Source organism: Pavona decussata, unplaced genomic scaffold (assembly GCF_977016875.1).
Source record: "Pavona decussata unplaced genomic scaffold, jaPavDecu1.1 SCAFFOLD_53, whole genome shotgun sequence".
In the NCBI taxonomy this organism is placed as follows: Eukaryota; Metazoa; Cnidaria; class Anthozoa; order Scleractinia; family Agariciidae; genus Pavona; species Pavona decussata.
In genome coordinates, this window is record NW_028145475.1 from 2,606,647 (window position 1) to 2,626,647 (window position 20,001).

General features: G+C 39.1%; 2 protein-coding genes across 4 annotated transcripts; one reads left to right on the forward strand and one right to left on the reverse strand.

Moving 5' to 3' along the window:
• Window positions 1-1,067: 1,067 nt before the first annotated feature.
• On the reverse strand, window positions 1,068-13,220 carry LOC146480467 (beta-1,3-galactosyltransferase 1-like). Of its 3 annotated transcripts, none has more exons than XM_085109638.1 (2): window positions 13,137-13,220; window positions 1,068-2,528 (listed from the first exon to the last, which is right to left on the reverse strand). In XM_085109638.1, exon 2 carries the CDS (start codon window positions 2,459-2,461, stop codon window positions 1,412-1,414), a length of 1,050 nt encoding a protein of 349 aa, XP_084965764.1. In that variant the 5' UTR covers window positions 2,462-2,528; window positions 13,137-13,220; the 3' UTR covers window positions 1,068-1,411. The 3 variants fall into 3 exon arrangements, with proteins under 3 accessions (XP_084965764.1, XP_084965766.1, XP_084965765.1); XM_085109640.1 differs by having other exon boundaries at window positions 13,123-13,220; XM_085109639.1 differs by lacking the exon at window positions 13,137-13,220 and adding an exon at window positions 4,504-5,258.
• Window positions 13,221-15,362: 2,142 nt separating this feature from the next.
• Window positions 15,363-19,379, forward strand: LOC146480468 (uncharacterized). Its single transcript, XM_085109327.1, has 4 exons — window positions 15,363-15,500; window positions 16,112-16,175; window positions 16,974-17,381; window positions 18,368-19,379. The coding sequence occupies exons 2-4, from the start codon at window positions 16,125-16,127 to the stop codon at window positions 18,971-18,973; spliced, it is 1,065 nt and encodes a 354-aa protein (XP_084965453.1). The 5' UTR covers window positions 15,363-15,500; window positions 16,112-16,124; the 3' UTR covers window positions 18,974-19,379.
• Window positions 19,380-20,001: the final 622 nt, after the last annotated feature.

Sequence of the window (20,001 nt, forward strand, 5' to 3'; positions counted from 1 at the left end):
CTCGCCTAAGGGCTCGTGTGTATACTAAGAAAAATCAAGTCACTCGTGGGATTTCACGGCATATCACTCGAAAGCATTGCATAACTAGTATGTAGTCAACATTAGTTGCTTCTTATACTGACGTGTAAAAGCCGGTTTATACACAGCGCGACCACGACCACGAACGCGGCCATTGCGACTTTCCGCTGGAAAGTTCGCACGAACCGCCGTTCATACAGAACGGGGTAATTCGGGTTGTGACAGCCGCAATGTGTGTTGCCATGCACCATCTCATAAAAATGGCGGCAAGCGCTTCAGACACAGATAACTTTGTCGTATAAAATTGGGTGTTTTTCAACTTTAACAATTAGCATTTCAGTTTTGTCCGCCATGTTCACAACAGGTGCGCAACAAAGTCGATTTTTTACACATACCGCGTGAACCTGGGCCGAGTTTAATACATGCACGAAAACAACAGCACTGATTAGTTCACAAGAAAAAAAAAAGCAATATTTCTTGATTGTTTTTAATAAAACAATTATTCCACTCACTTTTGTTGGATATGAAATGATTATAGCCAAATTCGGAGCTATGCGCCTCGTTGGCTATCTATCATCTCATATCCAACGTGCGCTCGTGGAATAATTGCTAAATAACATACATAAAAATGCAAATTATAGTATAAGGGAGATTTAAATTTATAAGCACACCACAAAGTTTTTAATCAATCAAGTTGTGTAACTGAATCACTTGAACAAAAGAACACAGACGTGGCATCTTGGATTTAATAACTCGAAACAACGCAATTCATATCTTTGTACTTATTTACTTGTGTCCCGGTCAATCAGACAAAAAAGCGTTGTGTAGACCGTAGATAAATCATGAGTAAGGGGAAACACACAGTTCGACTACTCGAGTAGACTTGCAACGAGCAAAAAAAGCAGAATTTTATCGTCATTTAAATAAAATTATCTTTGATTTCCACTTCTTTTTTCTACCTATACTCCGTTTTCCAAACACTCGAGAATTGGTGGCAAATGGATTTTAATGCAGAAGAAGTGAAAATCAAATATACAATAGACAACAGATCAGACGATAAATGATAATTTTATTCAAGTGTTCAGAAGATTCTGCTTTTTGCTCAAAAACAGTCTCCTTGAGTAGTCGAACCTTGTGTTTCCCATCGCTAATTGATATGCCGCGTCCCCCAATCCACAAACACTCAACGACGCGTTGGCATTATTTAAAACACCATAGCTTGGTGTAAACCGCACCGTAGCCAAATTCAGTGATGTTGGCCTCTCTGAATGTTTTGCTCAATGGAAAAATCTCTTGAGTAAACTTACTCTACCTGTAGTTCAGACTTAGTCTGCAACAAGCACAGAAGACGCTGCTTTATCTTAAATGCCCAAACCCTGTGTCCAGTCATGTACTAATGTTCAGTATTGTTGCTTCCAGTTTTTGTCATTCTGGAGCTCCTGACTTGTGCAAGTTCGTGCTCTACTTTTTCCTTAATTGCTATGTTAAACAGTTCCCCCATGCATTGAACCGAGGCTCTATGCTGAGTAAAAGTATCTGGGGAGAGTTTGCACTCCCCCGAGTAACGAAAAGATGGATGTGGCCTTACTTTAACATCACCCATTTTTTCTACCAGCAGGCCAACGTAAACATCTTCCATTTTGAAAGGCTTCTTGCCGACGTCAAACATTTCCACTAACTTGTGGACCATGTCTGATGATAATACATATGCTGAACCGGGGCAATAGTCCGGATATGTAGTTCTGTTGTATTCTTCCACAGATACTTCATACTTCCCTTCTCGATGAGGTTTCGCACCGTGCCAACAAGTTCCTGTGTAAAGTTTTGTTGTGGGTGTGTCAGGCTTCCGTAGATAGTCCATCAGCAAATAAGGATTAACAAATACATCGTCATCAGCCTTGAGTAGGTACTGAAACTTGCAGTATTTTGATGCCCATTCTAGACCCAACTGCGTCTTCAAGGTAAGATTATTATAATCATCTTTTTGAGCTCCTCGTATTAGATCTCTGTACATCATTCCCTCAGCTTCCAAGTATTCATTCTGGAAGCTGTCATTTGCGGCCTGACCGAGAAGAAATACGGTCTTCCATCTCGTCTTCATGGATGGATCAGTTGCCCATGTTTCACGAATGACTGATCTTCTATCAAAGTAAGCAGGGCTGGTAAACACCATAATCAAGAGAAATACCTTTTGGGTACATCGTGTTCGAGATATTAAATATGTCTTGTGTGGGAGAATTTCTTCTTTGGTTGGCGACGGAGTCAGTGTTATCAGTTTTAAAGAAAGTGAGGCTTCCTGGTTTTGCAGATCCTTGGTATTCGTATTACATTTCAGATACAAGTACTTGTTCACCATTATTGTAATTATGATGGTAAAGATAACTCCAATCAGCAGCAAAACACTGATTATTGACTTGCTCTGCGTCACAGTCCCCATTGGCATGGTAAATTATGTCAGAGGCTTGGACGATATCTTTCGAAGAGGCTTTGATGGTGTGACTTAAGAAGAGCTGAAAAGGGAGTTCACGAAAGAATACGTTTAATAATTTCATCTTTTACTTACCACGGGGTTTCCTGTGGCCAGATTATCATGGAGGGCTCGTTTTGTTTTCAAAATCTGTTACCCAGGCCCTAAATAACTAAAATATCGTTGCGTTCCCAAAGTAGTCACCTCTCGAAAATAGGTACATCCGATGGCTTATGGTCAAATTTAATTTAATTTAATTAATTTAATTTAGTTTAATGAGGCTCGAAATGATCTTTGTCAACTTAGCTCATTTCCCTTCTAGTGGTTGATCAGCATCAAATTTCTTCTTGTAATATCAATACCTATTCAACTCCTGAAGTCATAACAGGGGTTAACCCTTTAACCCCTATTTCAAAGAACAAATTCTCTTATCTTGTCCCTATACTTATCTTATAAAAGAACTGTGGAGAAGTTATTAAAATAACAAGAAAATTCACCCTGGGTGACCCCTTATATTAAAGAACGAATTCTCTTATCTTGTTTCCATACTTTTCTTATAAACCTACTGGGGAGAAGTTGTTAAAATATCAAAAAAATTCAGCTTAGGTGATCATATTTTGAATTCTCGTTGTTTCAGGGGTTGAATAAGTATTGCTATTACAAGGAGAAATTTGATGCTGATCACTGTTTAAGGGTTAAACAGTAAACAGGCTGGGTATTGTCACGAGACAGTATTGTATAAATCGCTTTGGTAGCTGAACCATTCCAAAAGCGGCCTCTATAAATCGAAAGTAACAACCAAGTCCGGTTACTTTTGGAACTTTATAAGGTGTCCGGGACACTAAAATAACAACATGCTTAAGTTAGAATGAGTAAATCTAGAACTGACAACTGAAGAGTCGCTGGCTTTAAACGATCTGCCTTTCAATGTGTTTAGCGAATGCCGTCCTTATTTTCATGGGTGTTTATAGAAAAGAGGGAAAGGTAAACAAGTTATAATGTTTGGTATTTGTAACGAGGTCAGTAGTTTTAGGTTTTTTTATGATCGTACAGAAAGACTACAATAGGCATATTAAAAAAACGACGACTGGATGGGATTTATAAACACGGACTGAATTTGTAAAACATGCTTGGCCCCCACGCCCACCCCCTCCCCCCCCCTCCCCAATGATTTTCTGTAAGGTGAGTCAAATTTTTGATTGGAATGAAACGGCTGCCAGAATCTCTGTTATAGCGCCAAGTGAAACATTGGTAAAAACCTTCCGACTTCAATTTAAATGTTGTTATTCATAGTTTCCATTAATTTGTTCTGTTGTTAATAGACTTTCTATTGATTTGCTTACTTTCTAAAATATTTCTCTAATGATGTCAATGATTTTAAATCATTAATTTTGTTTAACAAACCTTTTTTAAAGGGGTAAATCGAAAGAATAACTTCTAAAAAATACTCGACAATTAATTTTAATAATGGAAATTCGAGAGTTCACTGCAACGATTTTACGCTCCTAGTTGTGGTAAGCTTATCTGATCGCAAATCATCACCAGCGTCATGTCGAAAATTATGTTTGAGCACCTGTAGGAATCCACCTCACCATAAAATTAGTATCTAATTTGGTTGACCGATGTTTTGATTGTGAAACGTGCTCCGCACGGGTCAATAAATTGTTTCAAATTTGACTCGCAATTCTTTCTAATTGCTTGCGTACACGTTCACTTGTTAGAAGTAAAGAAACGCTTATCTGAATAAAGTTTTCATTTGGGAAGGATTTTGTCTGTTTTTCTGAGTAATTTCGTTGATGAAACGTGGCGACTTGACTTTTTTTGTCCGAACAAGACGCCTGGAGACGTTCACGCGTCATATCTTGGCACTTGGGTCGATGAGCATTAGCTTTAATAATTTGAATGGCTACCCACAGTCACAATCTGTTTAAACGTACAAATAAATAAAAATACAATTGTGAACACTCAGTTCAGCATTAGAAAAAGTGTTACTTGGTAGAAAGAGTAAGACTTCTTACCGTTGCATGAAAGTGGCACAGGAATGACTCACTCCGTTCTACTACACCCGCTCGACTCAAGGCCGCCAATGGGCCTTTTTATACAGCTTTATGTCACTGTCGTGGAGATGAACTAGTTATTGCTATATGGCTAAGTGCCGACATATGAATATTTGAAGAGGAGAAACCACGCAAACGAAACGAAACAAGCTAAATTGTTATCTATCTACATAAAATTGAACAGTAACGACAACAAACTCAACAGATATAAGACATATAACATGGAAAATATTCATAGCAAGTTTTGGCTAAAAAACTCAGGAGCATTAAAAAAGCAATCCAGTATTGACACGTTCCTGTTTGAACGAACACTTTATGTAATGTTCTTTGCTTGATCCTGAAATCTTCAAGTGGTGTTCATTTTAAGCGCTAGCGCTAGATGCGAGACTGGTTGTCTCAGCTTACGTGCAGTCACAATTGAAGGAGATTTGATCCGTTCGCGAGGAAAATTTGTTTGTTTACGTAAGAATTCTTGTTTCATCAAAAAATTTCGCGAAAACTGTCAGAAGTACGTGGATTCTTTTTATCAAAATAATATTTCAGTGAAAATTGACAATCAAACCTGTAATTTTTTTGCGAGGTGGATTCCCACAGGTGCTCGAGCAGTTTCGACTACAACCGTCGCGTCAGTGATGATTTATGATCGATTTGCGATGTAGTCGAAGCGTCATTTATTGGCCGTGAACTTTTGTACGTCCACTGTTCAAACTGCCGAGTACTCCTATTATTAACAAGTGGAACTTCAATGTGTAAAATATTCAAGCTGTTTGAACAAGGAATGACGTTTTGGCAGCACCGGCGATGTATGGATAAATTGTTGAGTCCCCAAAGGTAGATTTGGTAGTTTTTAGGTCACCTTGTAAACTGTGTCGCCAACAACGAAAAAAATCGTATTGAGCTCAGTAAATATTATTTTTGTTCATGGGATATAATGATTGATGTTCATAGAAGAAATCAGCGAAATCGGTGAAAAGTCGAAATTTGCCTTATCCGTTCTAACGCGGACAGCCTCTTAAGTGTCCTCCAGAGTAAAACAATCGATGTGTGTCCGCTGCGAGCCAATAAGCCAATCCACAAACCTAAACATGACAATGATAAGCGTCATGTACTTGAACGTACCATAATCCCAGCCGACTCTTTGTTTCATCAAAACCATTAACAATATTTGTACTGAACTTTCCTGGTTGCCTTATGTCCTGACAAGCTCTAATTACTTCAAATTTGATACCTTAATTCACTTACACAGTCTTAAAATAGCTCTTGCACGCTATGTTTCAGTTTATTCCAATGTTACAAGTGACGCTAAACCCTGAACAAATCCATTGTTTTAAGATATTGTTATTGAAATTTTCAATGAGGTTTTTTTTTAGTTGCCTCGTATGGTTTCCCGTTTCCTTACGGCCATAAACGCTCAGTAGGCAATTCGTGACTTTACATGCTTGGCGTGCGTATATCGAGTTATGGATGCACGCGGAAAGTTTGGAGAGCACGAGAGAAGCGTAAGAGTTGCTCGAGGCGTAGCTGAGAGCAACTCTAGCTTCTTGAATGTTCTTTAAACTTCCCAAGTGCATCCATTACTCGATATACGCACAGCTAAAAGCATGAACCAATTTTTTAATAATATAGTGGAAATAAAGTAAATCAGTGATTCCTGGAAGAAAGGTTTTGTTCCTGATTAATTACAAAATTCTCTGCACAAAAAAACAAAATAAAACGGTGAAAGCGGTTTCTCATATCGGTTTAATCTGAACGTTTCATTAAACTTCGTCAAGCTCTTATTTATATTCATTTTTTATGGTGTTGTCTCTCTGTAAAAAGTTTTTTATAACATAGCGCGCGCATAATTCCCCCATCTGACTTCATCGAATGGACGCACGGCCGTGCGTATGTTGAGAACTAGGCCTTTACACAAATACCCGGATATTTTTTTTAGATATTTAGAAAATTTTATAGCTTTTGTTGGCTGTTTTCCAGCTTTTCCTCGCTATTTTCTTGACAGAATACTCAGTTCTATCATTCTATGCTAGAAATAATCCAATTCAGCTGTTTACATTCCATATCTTTAGCAGCCATTTGTCAAAATGGCGGATGTTGGAAACAATGAGCCTGAACCTTCTTCAGGCTCTGTGTCTACTCCTTCTACTACTGCAAATCCTTCAATAGCTGAAATACGTAGAGAAAGAGAAGTAGTTTCCCTGCTGGACCTGCTGGTTTCTTCAGGTTGCATTTTATTCTCTTAAAGTAGAGCGGACATTTGTATTAATAAGAAGGATTGTTACTCTGTCATACTGTAGTCATAGTCGTTATACACATGATAGACATACCAACTGTTTAACCCATTAGTGAGAAAACATTAAACTTTGTATCCATGTTGTTTTGAAAGTTGCTTTATTTTCATAATACTAGTGTAGACAATGTCTGACATACTTTTCAGCTTCCGCTGGTGAAAATTTTGGCATAAGGGATTCAAAATCGGCTTATTTTTAAAACAAAAATACGAGATATTTCGAGATATTTAGAACATTTTTTTGGGATATTTAGACATTTTTTGAGAATTTTCGGAAAGATATTGAGGCGATTTAATGTGACATTTGTGTAAAGGCCTATTGAGAAATGTACCATGATGACGCCAATAGGAATATGGAATAGATTTGTATTTCGGCATGTGCAATTATGGGTCCAAATGAACCCGCTAACTATACTCAAAAAACGACTCCATTAAAGCAATGTTAAGTTTTTAGTTGAACTCAAATAAGAACTGCATTATGGAAATGATAAACGCCGGAAAATCAGTGTTGCCCGCGAAGAAAACGCACAACAAAAATAGTCGCACTTGGCTGTCATTAACTAATATTGCAACACATATTTGTTGTACGCCAAATCGCACGAAAATCGTTGCCTCTCAGTGTTACTTGGCCTTACGTTCCTTCTAATGAGTAAAGTAAAATTTTGGTTTCTGAATCAAAGCTCACACCACGATATAAAGTAAACGCAGTATTAACTGAGTTTTCATTTTGTTACGGAATGAAATTGCAACTAGTCAGTTTTGTAAACACCATCTACGCCTTCTAGTGCACAAGAATATCTACAATCGTGTATTAAAATATACCAGATGTTTGCATGTATGCGTAATCGCGCTATCTCGCTAAGAAACGCGTTACGGAGCGCGGAAGGGGGGGGGGGGGGGGTATTCCCCTATAACGGGTACAGATTTTGACCGTTATGATGTTAAATCGGGTATGGTTGTCAAGGTAACTACGAGAGCGTATAAACGTATTTGCCTTTTTAACTCCAAATGAATAGAAGAGAAAGAGAAGTATCCAAAATATATCATTCGAGCTGAATTTTCGGGTGAATTTTACCAATTCTTGACTTCGGCACTGATTTGAAGCTTAATTACGCTACAACCCAGGTCTGAAAACAGGTGTGAATTTAAGAGGCCAGGTCTGTAAACGGGTGTGGCCGGAAAATGACATGTTTTGGTCAGAAATGGGGTCAGCATTTGGAGAACCGGGCGGCACACCCCTACGAGAATTCCGAGTAGTACCCCCACCCCCAGGCTCGTTACCCTCGGATACGGGCGCCGCTACTAACTAACTGTTAACTACCCAATCATGTTGTCGACTGTTTCTGTTTCTACTGCATATATTAGGGTCTATTGTTTGAGCCTGTGGGAAAATCTGAACTTAAAGGGCCCTAGTCAGCCACATCTTTCTTTTTGTTTATATGCGAGAGTTTGGCTATTATATTTTATTCGGAGCATGTCGAAATGAACGAAATCACTGTGAAACTACTAAAGATAATGAAGGGGAGACTGGGCATGACTGCGTAGCGAACAGACGTGCGAGCTAAAGCTCCGACATATAATCGTGAAAAATGGGTAAGACAGCGTGAGAAAAGAGCCCGTCCAAGTAGCTCGGGAAGCGACGAATACCAACACGGCGAACATAGCGAAAGCGACCTGATCGTCGAACTCTTTGCCAGAATCAAAACCTTAGAGGACAAAGGGCAGGCCCATCGACGCGTATGAACAATTTGCAGAGTCAGTTGGACGCAGCTCGTGGAGAAATATCCACACTCACCAAAAAAGTTAAAGAGTTAGAAGAATCATTAGAATTTACGCAGAAAGAGCAAGATGATGTGGTTCAACGTGTAGAAACCTGCGAAAGCGAACAATTTCGACAAGAAGAAGAACTGCTACGTCAAACCATCTACAGCAGGCGGTGGAACCTAATCTTTCACGGTATCGAAGAGCAAGAAGAAGAATATTGCGAGAATTTGATAAAACACGTTCTAAGCTCTGATCTCAACATTCCGCGTGAAAAATCCAATACTATGATGTTCTGCGCCTGGGAAAAAAACGACGAAACTCCACGAAACCCCGTCCGGTCATCGCCAGATTTACCTGCCGCTCGGATCGAGACTCAGTCTGGAGACGAAAGTCCATGTTGAAAGACTCGAAGATAAATCTAAACGCATGTTTTGTTCATGCCTCGCATGTCTGGCTCGCATATTGTTAACACTCCTCACGGCCCGAAAACAAAGAACGCGACCGAGAATTTAAAGAATTTGAAAACACGACAAAAAACGTGACTCGTACCAGCCAAGTACAAAAAACGAGACCGAGAACAATAACTCGTGGCCCGAAGTCTTATCTCTCGGTTCATCGCGATCCCAAAAAGAAAAAAGAATTTGATAATGCGACCGAAACCTTAACTCGGTCCGCCTTACGGCCCGAGTAATAACCGAACGAAAGGTCAAAGGTGCGATGCTAAGAAGTAAAGTTAGATGGTTTGAACAAGGGGAAAAAATACAAGGTATTTTTTAAATTTAGAAAAAAGACATGCTGAGAAAAAAAGAATTTTGAAACTTAAACTGGAGAACGGCCTGGAGGTAGATGACCCAGATTCTATCCTCCAGGAACAGGCAAACTTTTTTAAAACTCTTCATTTATCCAGCAATGATGACGTCGATAATCCAGCCTATGACGTCTTTTCAAAAATGATCTTATCTCTCCGCTTCGTAAGGAAAATGCAAATCTGTGTGAAGGTCGCATGTCGAAAGAAGAATGCAACAAGGCCCTCGCATGGAAAATCGTAAATCCGCGGGTTCAGATGGTTTCACCCCAGAATTCTATAAAAATTTTTTGGAAGGACATCGCTGATGATGTTATAGCAAGCATTAATTATGCCTTTGACAAGGGTGCATTATTGATCAGTCAAAAGAGAGGCATCATTACCTTACTCCCAAAGAAAGGCAAGCCTTCTGACAGACTCAACAATTTACGTCCAATCTCCCTTCTTAACACTGACTACAAAACTGCTTCCAAAGCCCCGTTGCAAAAAGATTGGAAAAAGTCTTCCCTAATATAATTCGTGAGAACCAAACTGGTTATATTAGAAAAAAAGATATATAGGAGAGAATGTCAGATTGATCAAAGACGTTGTGGCCTTTGCAAAATTAAATAAACTCCCCGGTGTCGCAATCTTCGTTGATTTCAAAAAGGCGTTCGACTCAATCGAATGGGACTACCTTGCCAAAGTACTAAACGTTTTCAATTTCAAAGAGGATTTTAAAAGATGGGTTCGAATCCTGTACGCTGATATATCAAGCTGTGTTATCAACGATGGCTTCGCTTCACCTTTTTTTAAGTTAAATCGTGGTGTACGACAAGGCTGCCCCTTATCAGGTTTGCTTTTTGTCCTTGGAATAGAGCTTCTAAATTTAGCCATCTTAGCAAATCACAACATTAAAGAAATTAAAGTTGGCATTGAAGAAGTTAAAATTACTTTATACGCTGACGACACTACCCTATTTCTAAGAGATTTAACTTTCTTCCACTCTTTACTCCAACTTCTAGAACTCTTCAAAAAAATGCTCAGGATTAGAGCTAAATGAAACGAAGACGGAAGCCATGTGGCGACACCCCGTTCGTGTTTCGATGGCCAAAGGATTCCATCCAAGCGCTAGGAATTTATTTTTCTTATGACCAAGCCCTCTCTGACAAGCTTAATTTTGAACACAAATTAAATGAATTACAAAATACTCTAAACTCCTGGAAAAGAAGAAAGCTCACACTCTTGGGAAAGGTAAATATTATAAAGACCCTAGGGCTATCCAAGCTTGTTTTTAATGCTTCCGTCCTGCCTTTACCGGACGGTTTTGCGAAAAAGGTGGACGCTATTACTTTTGATTTTCTATGGGATGGAAAACCCCACAAGATAAAAAAAATCGACCATTATTGGTGAGAAAGAAGACGGTGGTTTAAAGATGGTTGTCTTTCTCTTTATGAGTAAATCGCTCAAAGCGACTTGGGCGACAAGAGTTTTCGACGAAAATAAAGCACCGTGGAAAATTATACCAACTTAATTTAACTAAACATCTCGGAGGTCTTAAGTTTTTATTATCTTGTAGACTACTTTTATCGATTATTATGGTTTAACTCATGCTTTGGCCCCACACAGGATTAGACTTCTATTGACCGGACTGCAAAAGCAGAACTCCAATCTTTACTGGTACGGTAGCCTCAAAAGCATCACAAACGCATCGCTCCATAAAATTTTTGTCAAAAAACAAATTCGTACCCCCAAATACGCAGGAAGGAATGTTAAGCCGAGGCGTCAGAGCCTCAGAGCTCCCAAAACTTTACCGATGCCCCTTTGACACGACTAAGGAAGTCAAACTAGCACTGTTTCAATTTACTGAGATAACTCATGACATCGTCTACACCAAGGATAAACTTATGAAAGCTAAAATGTCTACCAGCAACACGTGCTACCTATGCAATCTTGACACACATACTTTACAGCATATGCTGGTTGACTGTCCCTTTGTCCAACATTTTTGGAGATCCTTTCGCGCATGGTGGTTTATAATGACAAATGTAAATCTCAATCTATCAAACGAGTCAATCCTGTACGGTTACTTTCGTTCTTGCAAGTTTAAAAGTCTTTGTTCGTATATTCCGTATATCCCGGGTCCGCAGTAATTGACCTTAGCTGTTGCGGTATCCCTGTCCATATTGGACAAAGCTAAATAAATAAATAAAACAAATCTCGCACTACTGGCCCCAGTTGTTCAAAGGTCGGATAACTTTATCCGCTGGATAAGGCACTATTCATGCTCCAAAATATACTTCGCGTTAAACGTTGTCCAAGGTTTTCGTACACTTCCAAACTTAACTGTAGTTAGAGTGTACATATTCACTTGTACAAGAGGAAATACTGAAATCTTTGCACAGATTGAAACTGTCGGATAGTGACTTATCCGCAGGATAAAGTCATATATAAGTCCTTCTTAAACGAGAAATCCTTAGACTTCGAGCTTTATAAAATACAACTACGTGAGCTGTCTCTCACGGAACAATTTATAGCAACCAAAAACAAAACAATCACTGTATTTGACAACAAATGGCAACCCTTCATCTCAAAAAAATTTATTTCTGGCACAGTCTGACGTGGTCGCACTTCTATCACACCATCCCGTGTTACTATTATTGTTGTTTCTACCTATTTACAAGTAATTTCCTGTCTAGACTTTTAATGAGTGTATTTTTTTTTCTTCCATAGAGCATTAGCCTCCCACGCAGTCGTTTTTAGGGGAATACGAGTCCCCTAAAAACGACTGCATGGGAGGTTAATAGAGCATGGACATTGTAAGTTATTTAAGTATTGTAAGTATAGTAAGTATTGTTAACGATATGTAGTTGTAGTCATTGTGGTTAGTGTTGTGAGTGTTGTAACAAATGTTAGTAGTGTTCAATATTGTAAATGTGCTGTCATCATGACAGTGTAAGGCAAATAAAAATTGTTATGATAAAAAAAACAAAACAAAAAATAAAAAAAAAAACCCTAAAGATAATGAAACATACTTTCAGGAACACAACTTACAGTAAAGCAATAAGATTTCGCTTCACCACGCAATATCAATTATTTTGATGGCATCGAAAATGGCAGAGGCTGACTAGGGTCCTTTAACACCGACAGAAGCCACTGAGAAGCGAGAAGATCTGGACGTTAAATACTTCAGTAAAGTTAAATTCAGCTGTAAATTAAATGTACTCAGTTCTCAGTGCTACAGAAAAATTTTTGTACTGCATTTTATGCAGTAGTTTTACAGCGTATTTCTGGTCTGCCAACGGGACTCATTTTGACTCAGTAACCTTTAACAGTGCCGTTTCAAAGCCCATGGTAACAAATATGAACTAGTGGCGGCCAGAAACCTTTGAAATTTTGTAAAAAGGAGATCTTTCTGGATGTTTTTGATGTGGAATTTGAAACGTGGCTATTGCGAGTTCTGAGTTCGGGTTAACTATAAATCGCAGCCCGATTCAAGCGGTTCAGCATGGCCACGTTCATTTCATTTCGCGAAGAGCCGTACAAAGCAAAAGCAAGAGAAATGATTGTTGGCCGGCAAGGAGAAAAAAGGATAAGACTCCCATCATCTCCTATCGCGTCCTTTTTCCTCTAGGGGGGAAAGACAGAAACGCCACTGAGTCTGTTCGGTGCTTCATATTTATACATCATCACTGTTGTGTCGCTAGTGAGTTCTTTTTCATTTAACGAGACGCAATCAACTTACCGATGGTGACTTACCTCCGATGAGCGTTGAAGGCGATTGCAGACTCTGATGACAATGATAAACCAGAAGACATCGAAAGACGATTTATTAACCCTTTTAACCCCTATTAACCACAATAGTGCTATATTAACCCTGCAATTACATGCTCAATATTCAGTCAATTTGCATGAAATTTGCGCAACTAAAAGATCTTGGAAAGATCTGCACATGGAAGGCGTAATATCATGCCCCCGCTCCTCCTATACAAGACTTGATTTACCACCCCTGCAACTTTTGGAACTTTTTATCTTTGTACTTTTTAGGCCAAGTTAATATCTGACCAATGCACTGAGAGCTGCAAATTAAGCTATAGTTTAGGGACATACTCAATCTGTACAAGGAACAGGAAAATTGTAAACGTTTTTATTTTTTCATTTTGGGCACTTGTCAATTCAATCTGTGACTTCCTCCTTTTCTTTTGGTGTGATTTATAGCATACTCCAGAAAATACCTTTCAAATGGTATATCACATTGCAACGGGAATTTGAATGCCATCCCCCGTACTCCTCGCAGCTCCCTACTGTCCTAGCTGTCAGAATTTGACCAATCAGCGTAAACCGGAAACGATAGCAAACGTAAACAAACACATGAAGCAGGCCGTGTTTTCACGGGAATCCCGAATCATCGCGTTTGGCTTCGAGTTCGAGTTCGAGTTAGACTTCGAGTTGGACTTCGAGTTAAAGTTCGAGTTGAAATCGGAGTTGCACTACTATAAAAATACAAAAAGCAAAATATTTCGATATTTTTTGACTACTATAAAAATAAAAAAGCAAAATACTTCGTTGTTTTCATCCTCCACGAAGCTTCCAAAAACGCGCGAGGTAACATTATCCGCGAGAAAATAGATACTTTCTAAAAATAACTTCAGAGGGATAACGATGGGAATAGGGCCTGTATGGTGGATTACCTCTCTTACCTTCATCCTCTCTTGACCACTGATATTTCTCTTTATCAGTTAGCTTACAACTGAGCTTTCAAAATGTTTTAAAACTAGCAACAGCTAAAGGATAAAATTATTTCTGTGGAATTGCTTCATTTCAAGCTTAAGGTTTATCACTAATTTTTTTCCGAGTCTGATTAGTTTAAATTGAGAACGTGACGTGATAGTGGTTATCCACAGAGAGACTGAGTGGCGATAACACCACTCCGCCTTTTAATTAATTTGATTTTTGTGTGTAAAAATACCTCACTGAGTTTCTCTCTTGGCTTTACAAATTCTTCTAGCAAAGGTTGAAATTTTGAGTGTCCAAGAATGCTATTTACTTTGCGTTTTGGCTAAAATTAAGCGCAGATTTTGCGTTATCATGTAAGCAATTACAACAACAACAACAACAACTTATTATAAGAGAAGACTTATTACAATATTAGATACCCACAGTTAGCGAATACTGAATTAGTTGCGCGTGGTTTGCCAGTATGTTGTCAGTGGGTCGACAGAGGAGTTTCCACAGACAATTTATTATTAAATTTAATTTATGAGTATATTTAATGTATTAGGAATAGACTCTGTCTAACGATGAACTTAAAATGTGTCCGTCATTTAAACACGGACCGGCACTGTAAAAAGGCAAATTGGCCTGATCCCATATACCTTGGCGCTTCTAATTTCATAGACGTTATATTCTAAACACAGAACTGTCTCCTTAGGATAGTCCGCCCGGTACGATGTACTGCAATGTTGAATCAATATATAATCTGATTTTTCCTATTTTATCTTTTTTCCAAGAATTGCAATTGACCTCTGCCAGCTGAAAACCCTGAATTAATTTGCACTGACGACTTAAATACTAGATCTAAAGAACATACTTTTTACCACTATTTTATCAAATTTTATTTTCTATTACATCAGTTGATTTCTGTAAGGAATTGACCAAGTTGTGTTTCTTTAGATGTAGATGAATTTGAAATTGAAAGTCGAATTTGTATCGTGAAATGCCATATATTTCGTCATAAAACGACCTGTTAACTCTCGATTATCCCTTTTAAAGCTATATTCGGCTTTAATTCCTAAAATCCCGACTTCACGCAGTTCAATTCGCTTCCCTTTATAACTCGGGTCCTTGTTCATCTTTACTCAAAAGTCCTAAAATCTCGTCATTGAACTAATTTTTTTAAAAACTTCAGCTGATGAAAAGAGGATCTACCACAATGACGTCATAAAATTGTTACCCGCGATGATTTATGGATCTCGGTTTATAAAACAAAAAAACTCTAAATACGAAGTGATGGTACCCATTATATTATTTTCTCCTTAATTCTTAAAGTTTTGAATTTGGAAAAACGTACGCCTGCCAAAGTATGTTTGAAGTTTTACAATAAGTTCATTTGTCCTTCGTACGGTAAGTGCTAGCAGCAACTATATACTGGCTGTTGTTGATTCGCTGATCTCGTCGGTTTAAGCGGCTTCGTTGAGTTTATAGCGCCTTTCAAGCTTTATAGGTAGAATGATATATATTTTTTAGACTTTACGACATTTTGTTTGTAAAGGGACGATGATGACAGCTGTATTTTAAGCTTCAATCGTTATCAAATGGAAAGATTATAACGGTGAAACGCACTTTCATGATCCTTAGACTGTGGTAATTAAATTCACTGCCAATCCACGGCTTAAAATGTAATAAAGGTTTCGTCTTATTTTGAAAGACCTTTTGCTTATAAGTTTCCAACTGTAATGCCGTTAGTATTGCTAGAATTTGGTGAACAAAAAGGTGCAATAAATCGCAGCCGGGGTACAAGATAATTTCGAGGGAATCAATTGTCTGTAAGTTCTCCATTGTAAGCAGCGATGGAAAACCATAAGATTTAAAGTCACGACCGACTTAAGTTAACTAATTATTGAACGCAAGGATATGAAAGTCAAAAAAGTCTTTTCACAGACGTATTTGAAAGAAAAAGAAACTGTTTTAGTTAGCTGTTGTTCCGTCATTTCTTTATTTTTCTTCTTTTTCAGAGATCAAGCCACCATGGGATATTTCCAGGTGCTTTTGTTTTTGAAGCTGGTTGTAGTTGTAAAGGTTAGTGAAAACAAGTTAAGTTTCAGTTTTTTATCAAAACATTTTTCGATTGCCAGTTGCCACAGGAGTGCGTAGGAAATTGTTTAATTGTAGAAATTAGAATTTAAACTGCAAAGTGAGTTTACAACACCGTCAAGTTCGTTTTTTCGACGACGTCCTGCTTCAAATACCTGCTCTATTTGACACGCCACGCTAAATTATAGATGCATGCTCGAAATAGGATAAATAAACTCTAAGATGCTGTTTGACTTTGGCAGGCTTTACTTGGGCTAATATTAGTCATTTACAGTTAGAAAGACTGGAAATTATTCAGTTTTGTTTTGATTGCCCTTTTAATTTTTGACAATCTCCTTCCTCGTTTCTCTCTAGTTAGTTGACTATAGAGGTCGCCGCTGCCGCGCGCGGTGAAAGCGGACAAACGAGTGAACCTTCCACGCGGATAAGAGGCTCGCGCGAGTGAACGCTGGTACTTATCCTCCGGTTAGAAATTTAGTGTCAGGTTCCACAACAAACTAATGTCCTACGTACTGCCGGTATCAATAATGTCGAAGGCAGCTAGTGTCTTGAACATTGCAAACAAAAAGTTATCGAATCGAAACTTGAATTAGATTCTGCTCTAACCAACTAGGTCCTGTTTTCTTTCCCCAGAAAATTTCCTTCCCCATTGAGAAGATTTGCTACATGTAGTAAGTTTCAATCGCTAGTAATCCTCAAGGTTTTCCACCGATTGTCTGTAACAAAAAGTGCATTGAAAGTAGCAGCCGTTACAGAGTTGTTACAGATATTTATGTATTTCAGCTTGTTCATATTCCAAGGGAACAATGGCCTAGACTTGGTGACGAAGTGACCCAAGACATTCTTGATTCTGTACAAGCGTTCGAACTTCTCAACGAGCAACTTCATCTTGGATTTTTTATCAAGGGTGTAGCGGGACCTTCAGGACCTCCGGGACCAAAAGGCCCGTCAGGAAGTCCCGGTCTCACTGGTCCGTCTGGGTTGCCAGGTTGGCAAGGTCCCCCTGGTAAACTGGGTCAGTTGGGACCAACCGGGCCACCGGGGCCCGCGGGTCCACCTGGCCCCCCAGGAAAGAAAGGCGAAATGGGGCTAGGAGGCTTGCCAGGACAGGCTGGATTGCCAGGACACCCAGGATATCCCATGTGGAAGATTACAACAGACATATTCACGCCTTACTATAAAGTGCAAACGGTAGGTTCAAGTTCAGTCGAGAGATCTCTTAGTTTAGTGCAACCCCGATCTGAACTGAACAACCTTGGTATACGATCATACGGTTCGACGACCCCCGAAGGAGGATTTTTCTCGTATTCTCAAATGACTCAAAGCCAAAGAGTTTTGTTGCAATAACATGCATCAGGTAAACGTGTAATTGGTTTGAATCCAGAGGTCATGTTATAAGTGGTTAAATTATGATCGCCCGAGTGAGTGTAGTCCTAATAAGGCCTGTTTGTGATGACATTGACTAACGCTAGTCATCATCAGAGTCAACGGTAAATTGTGGGGCGTCAGTAGATGACCGTATATGGTATAAATGTCTCTTGTCTTTCCCTCTTTACGTGCCTTACGATATCTGTTTCGACGCCTAGTAAACTTTAGGTTAAATGACGAAAACGAGTATTTCGTAGCTGCATTCCTTCAACGGCCTTCACCGTTCGTGATCTTTCTCGATCAAAATCACTCGTAGTTCTATATATCTCAAGCCATCCTCTTTAGCAATTTCTTAAAAAAATTATAGAAGTCAGTTTTAAGTTTCTCTCGAGGAACGCATTTAAAAATAATAAAAAGCGCTTTTCTGTGTTTTTTGTTGTGATTCCAAAAAACATTCCGGCCTGTTTTATACAATCCAAACGCGTGCAGATTTAGTATCTGAATTAACAAACTCTGATAACGGTTCACGGCCTGCAATTCCGTTCCCTCATCACAGGAGAGGAATGGCAAGTTTTCAATGGTGTTATGACATAAACACTGGCGTTTTATTGTGTAATTTCAGATACTTCCTAAAGACAGTAAGATGACTGACTTGTACACCTTCTGATGCCAGAGTCAGTTGCCCCACAGTTAGATTTTGTTTTGCCGGGCTTATCAAGAAACATTGAACTCGTCATAAGGTTGAGGAGGCTACCACTGAGAGGAACTTGAATTAACTTTCTTATTTTTGCTCTACTTCTCTTGCGCAGAATGTAACATTGGTCTGCGCTGGAAAGCGTGCGTTACTTCAGTGTAATCCTGGCAAACGAGTGAAAGTAACGCAAGCTCACTGGGGAGCAGACAGCTCGGTTTCATGCGCAAACTCGACGTATCCCGGAGGTGTGTTTTTACCGCTGACGTCTAATACAGGCTCAAGTCAAGTGACAGACCAAATTAGGAGGCGCTGCTCAAAACAGCAAAGTTGTGAAGTGGAGGCAAGCAGGTCTTTCTTTGACGAAGGTGCTGCGAGTTTTCCAAGTGAAGCCAAGTACCTTAAAGTGTGGCACGAGTGTATTCCTGATGTCGCCGGCGTGATTCTGCCAACACGAAGGGCTAAAAGAGAGGCCAAAATGAAAAGAAAAGAATTCCGCTCGAGTGATGCTGTTTCTGAACTTCTCAACTCGAATGGCTCTTTGGATTCAAATGGAGGAGGAGTGGGACCGAGTTTCTTTGGGGGCAAAAGCAACGAGCAAATTTCATCCAATGGAAATGAATCAGTAGCAGAAAAGGAGAAAAGGAGTGAAGAAATACGGGACAATGTGAATTTGGCAAGAATGCTAGATGAACTGTTAGCACCATCTACTCTTAACAAGTGATTGTGAAACATCTATGTTGTCAACAGAAGCAGTATTATCGCGTGTAAATTTAAGACATCTGTGACTTTCGATTTATTTTTTTAAAGTTACTGATTTGAATTAATAATTCAAAGTACTCTGTTTTTAAAGAATGGTTTTCCACTCGCCACAATTCCATATCTGTCTTTCTTGCTGCTGTTATTTCTTTTTTCCGTTTATTTGTTAGCTTCTCGTTCTCATTTTCTTCGGTATGCCTTTGTACGTAAATACTGGAATTCTAATAAGAAGAACAAGAATTTTTCGATTCTGTACTGATTGCAATACTTTTAATACACGAATGTAAGGAAAGGAAAACTATATCAGGAACCCATTATATTGAATGTAATATTTGTGAGTTATCAATTAAAAAATATTTTCTGCCTCAAAAGTTTGTTCTCATTTATCCAACTCTTAAGGCACGTTTACACATGCCATTTTTATGCGGCTTTTGTCGCAATTCACTGCAATATTTCTCGCACAAACTTGTGCCTTCAACTCGCACGTGTAAACCAGTTGGGCGGGTTTCAGCGCGACGTCTCGACTCGAGTCTCGACTGTGCTTTAATGAGAAATCCTGCAAATTTGTTTCAGGTTTCAAACGTGTTCAAACGCCGGCGATGTAAAACTGCACCTTGAGTGCAACAAAAGCTGCCTTGAAAAAGGGCGAAAAAACTTGCACGTGTGGACGGTCCTTTCTGGTGAGGCGAAACTCCTACATTAGAAAAGGGAAGATTCGAATAGAGCCATGCCGTTTTTTGACACGTACCACAGATGTTGCGGCCTGCGAATGCAGATGGTCCAAGAAACTCGGCTGCCTTCTAAAACAAAGATATTTTTGCGCAGTTTATAACAACAATATATTTCCACATCTTGCTCTCTCTCTTTGCTTTTCTTTGTTTTTGTTTTTGCACTGCTTTTCCCGCATCGTTATATGGAAATCGCGCAAAAGAAATTCAGATCTAGAGGATCCAGAGTCTTTTGCCAATGCCAGGGAGAAAAGAGACTTGGCCC

What these genes read in the sequence shown, in the direction of transcription:
- LOC146480467 (XM_085109638.1), bottom strand. Translation starts at nt 2,461, where the DNA reads ATGCCAATGGGGACTGTGACGCAGAGCAAGTCAATAATCAGTGTTTTG.
- LOC146480468 (XM_085109327.1), top strand. Translation starts at nt 16,125, where the DNA reads ATGGGATATTTCCAGGTGCTTTTGTTTTTGAAGCTGGTTGTAGTTGTA. An exon ending in AGCTGGTTGTAGTTGTAAAG is followed by an intron (nt 16,176 to 16,973) that starts GTTAGTGAAAAC and finishes TATGTATTTCAG; the next exon opens with CTTGTTCATATTCCAAGGGA. An exon ending in CTTACTATAAAGTGCAAACG is followed by an intron (nt 17,382 to 18,367) that starts GTAGGTTCAAGT and finishes TCTCTTGCGCAG; the next exon opens with AATGTAACATTGGTCTGCGC.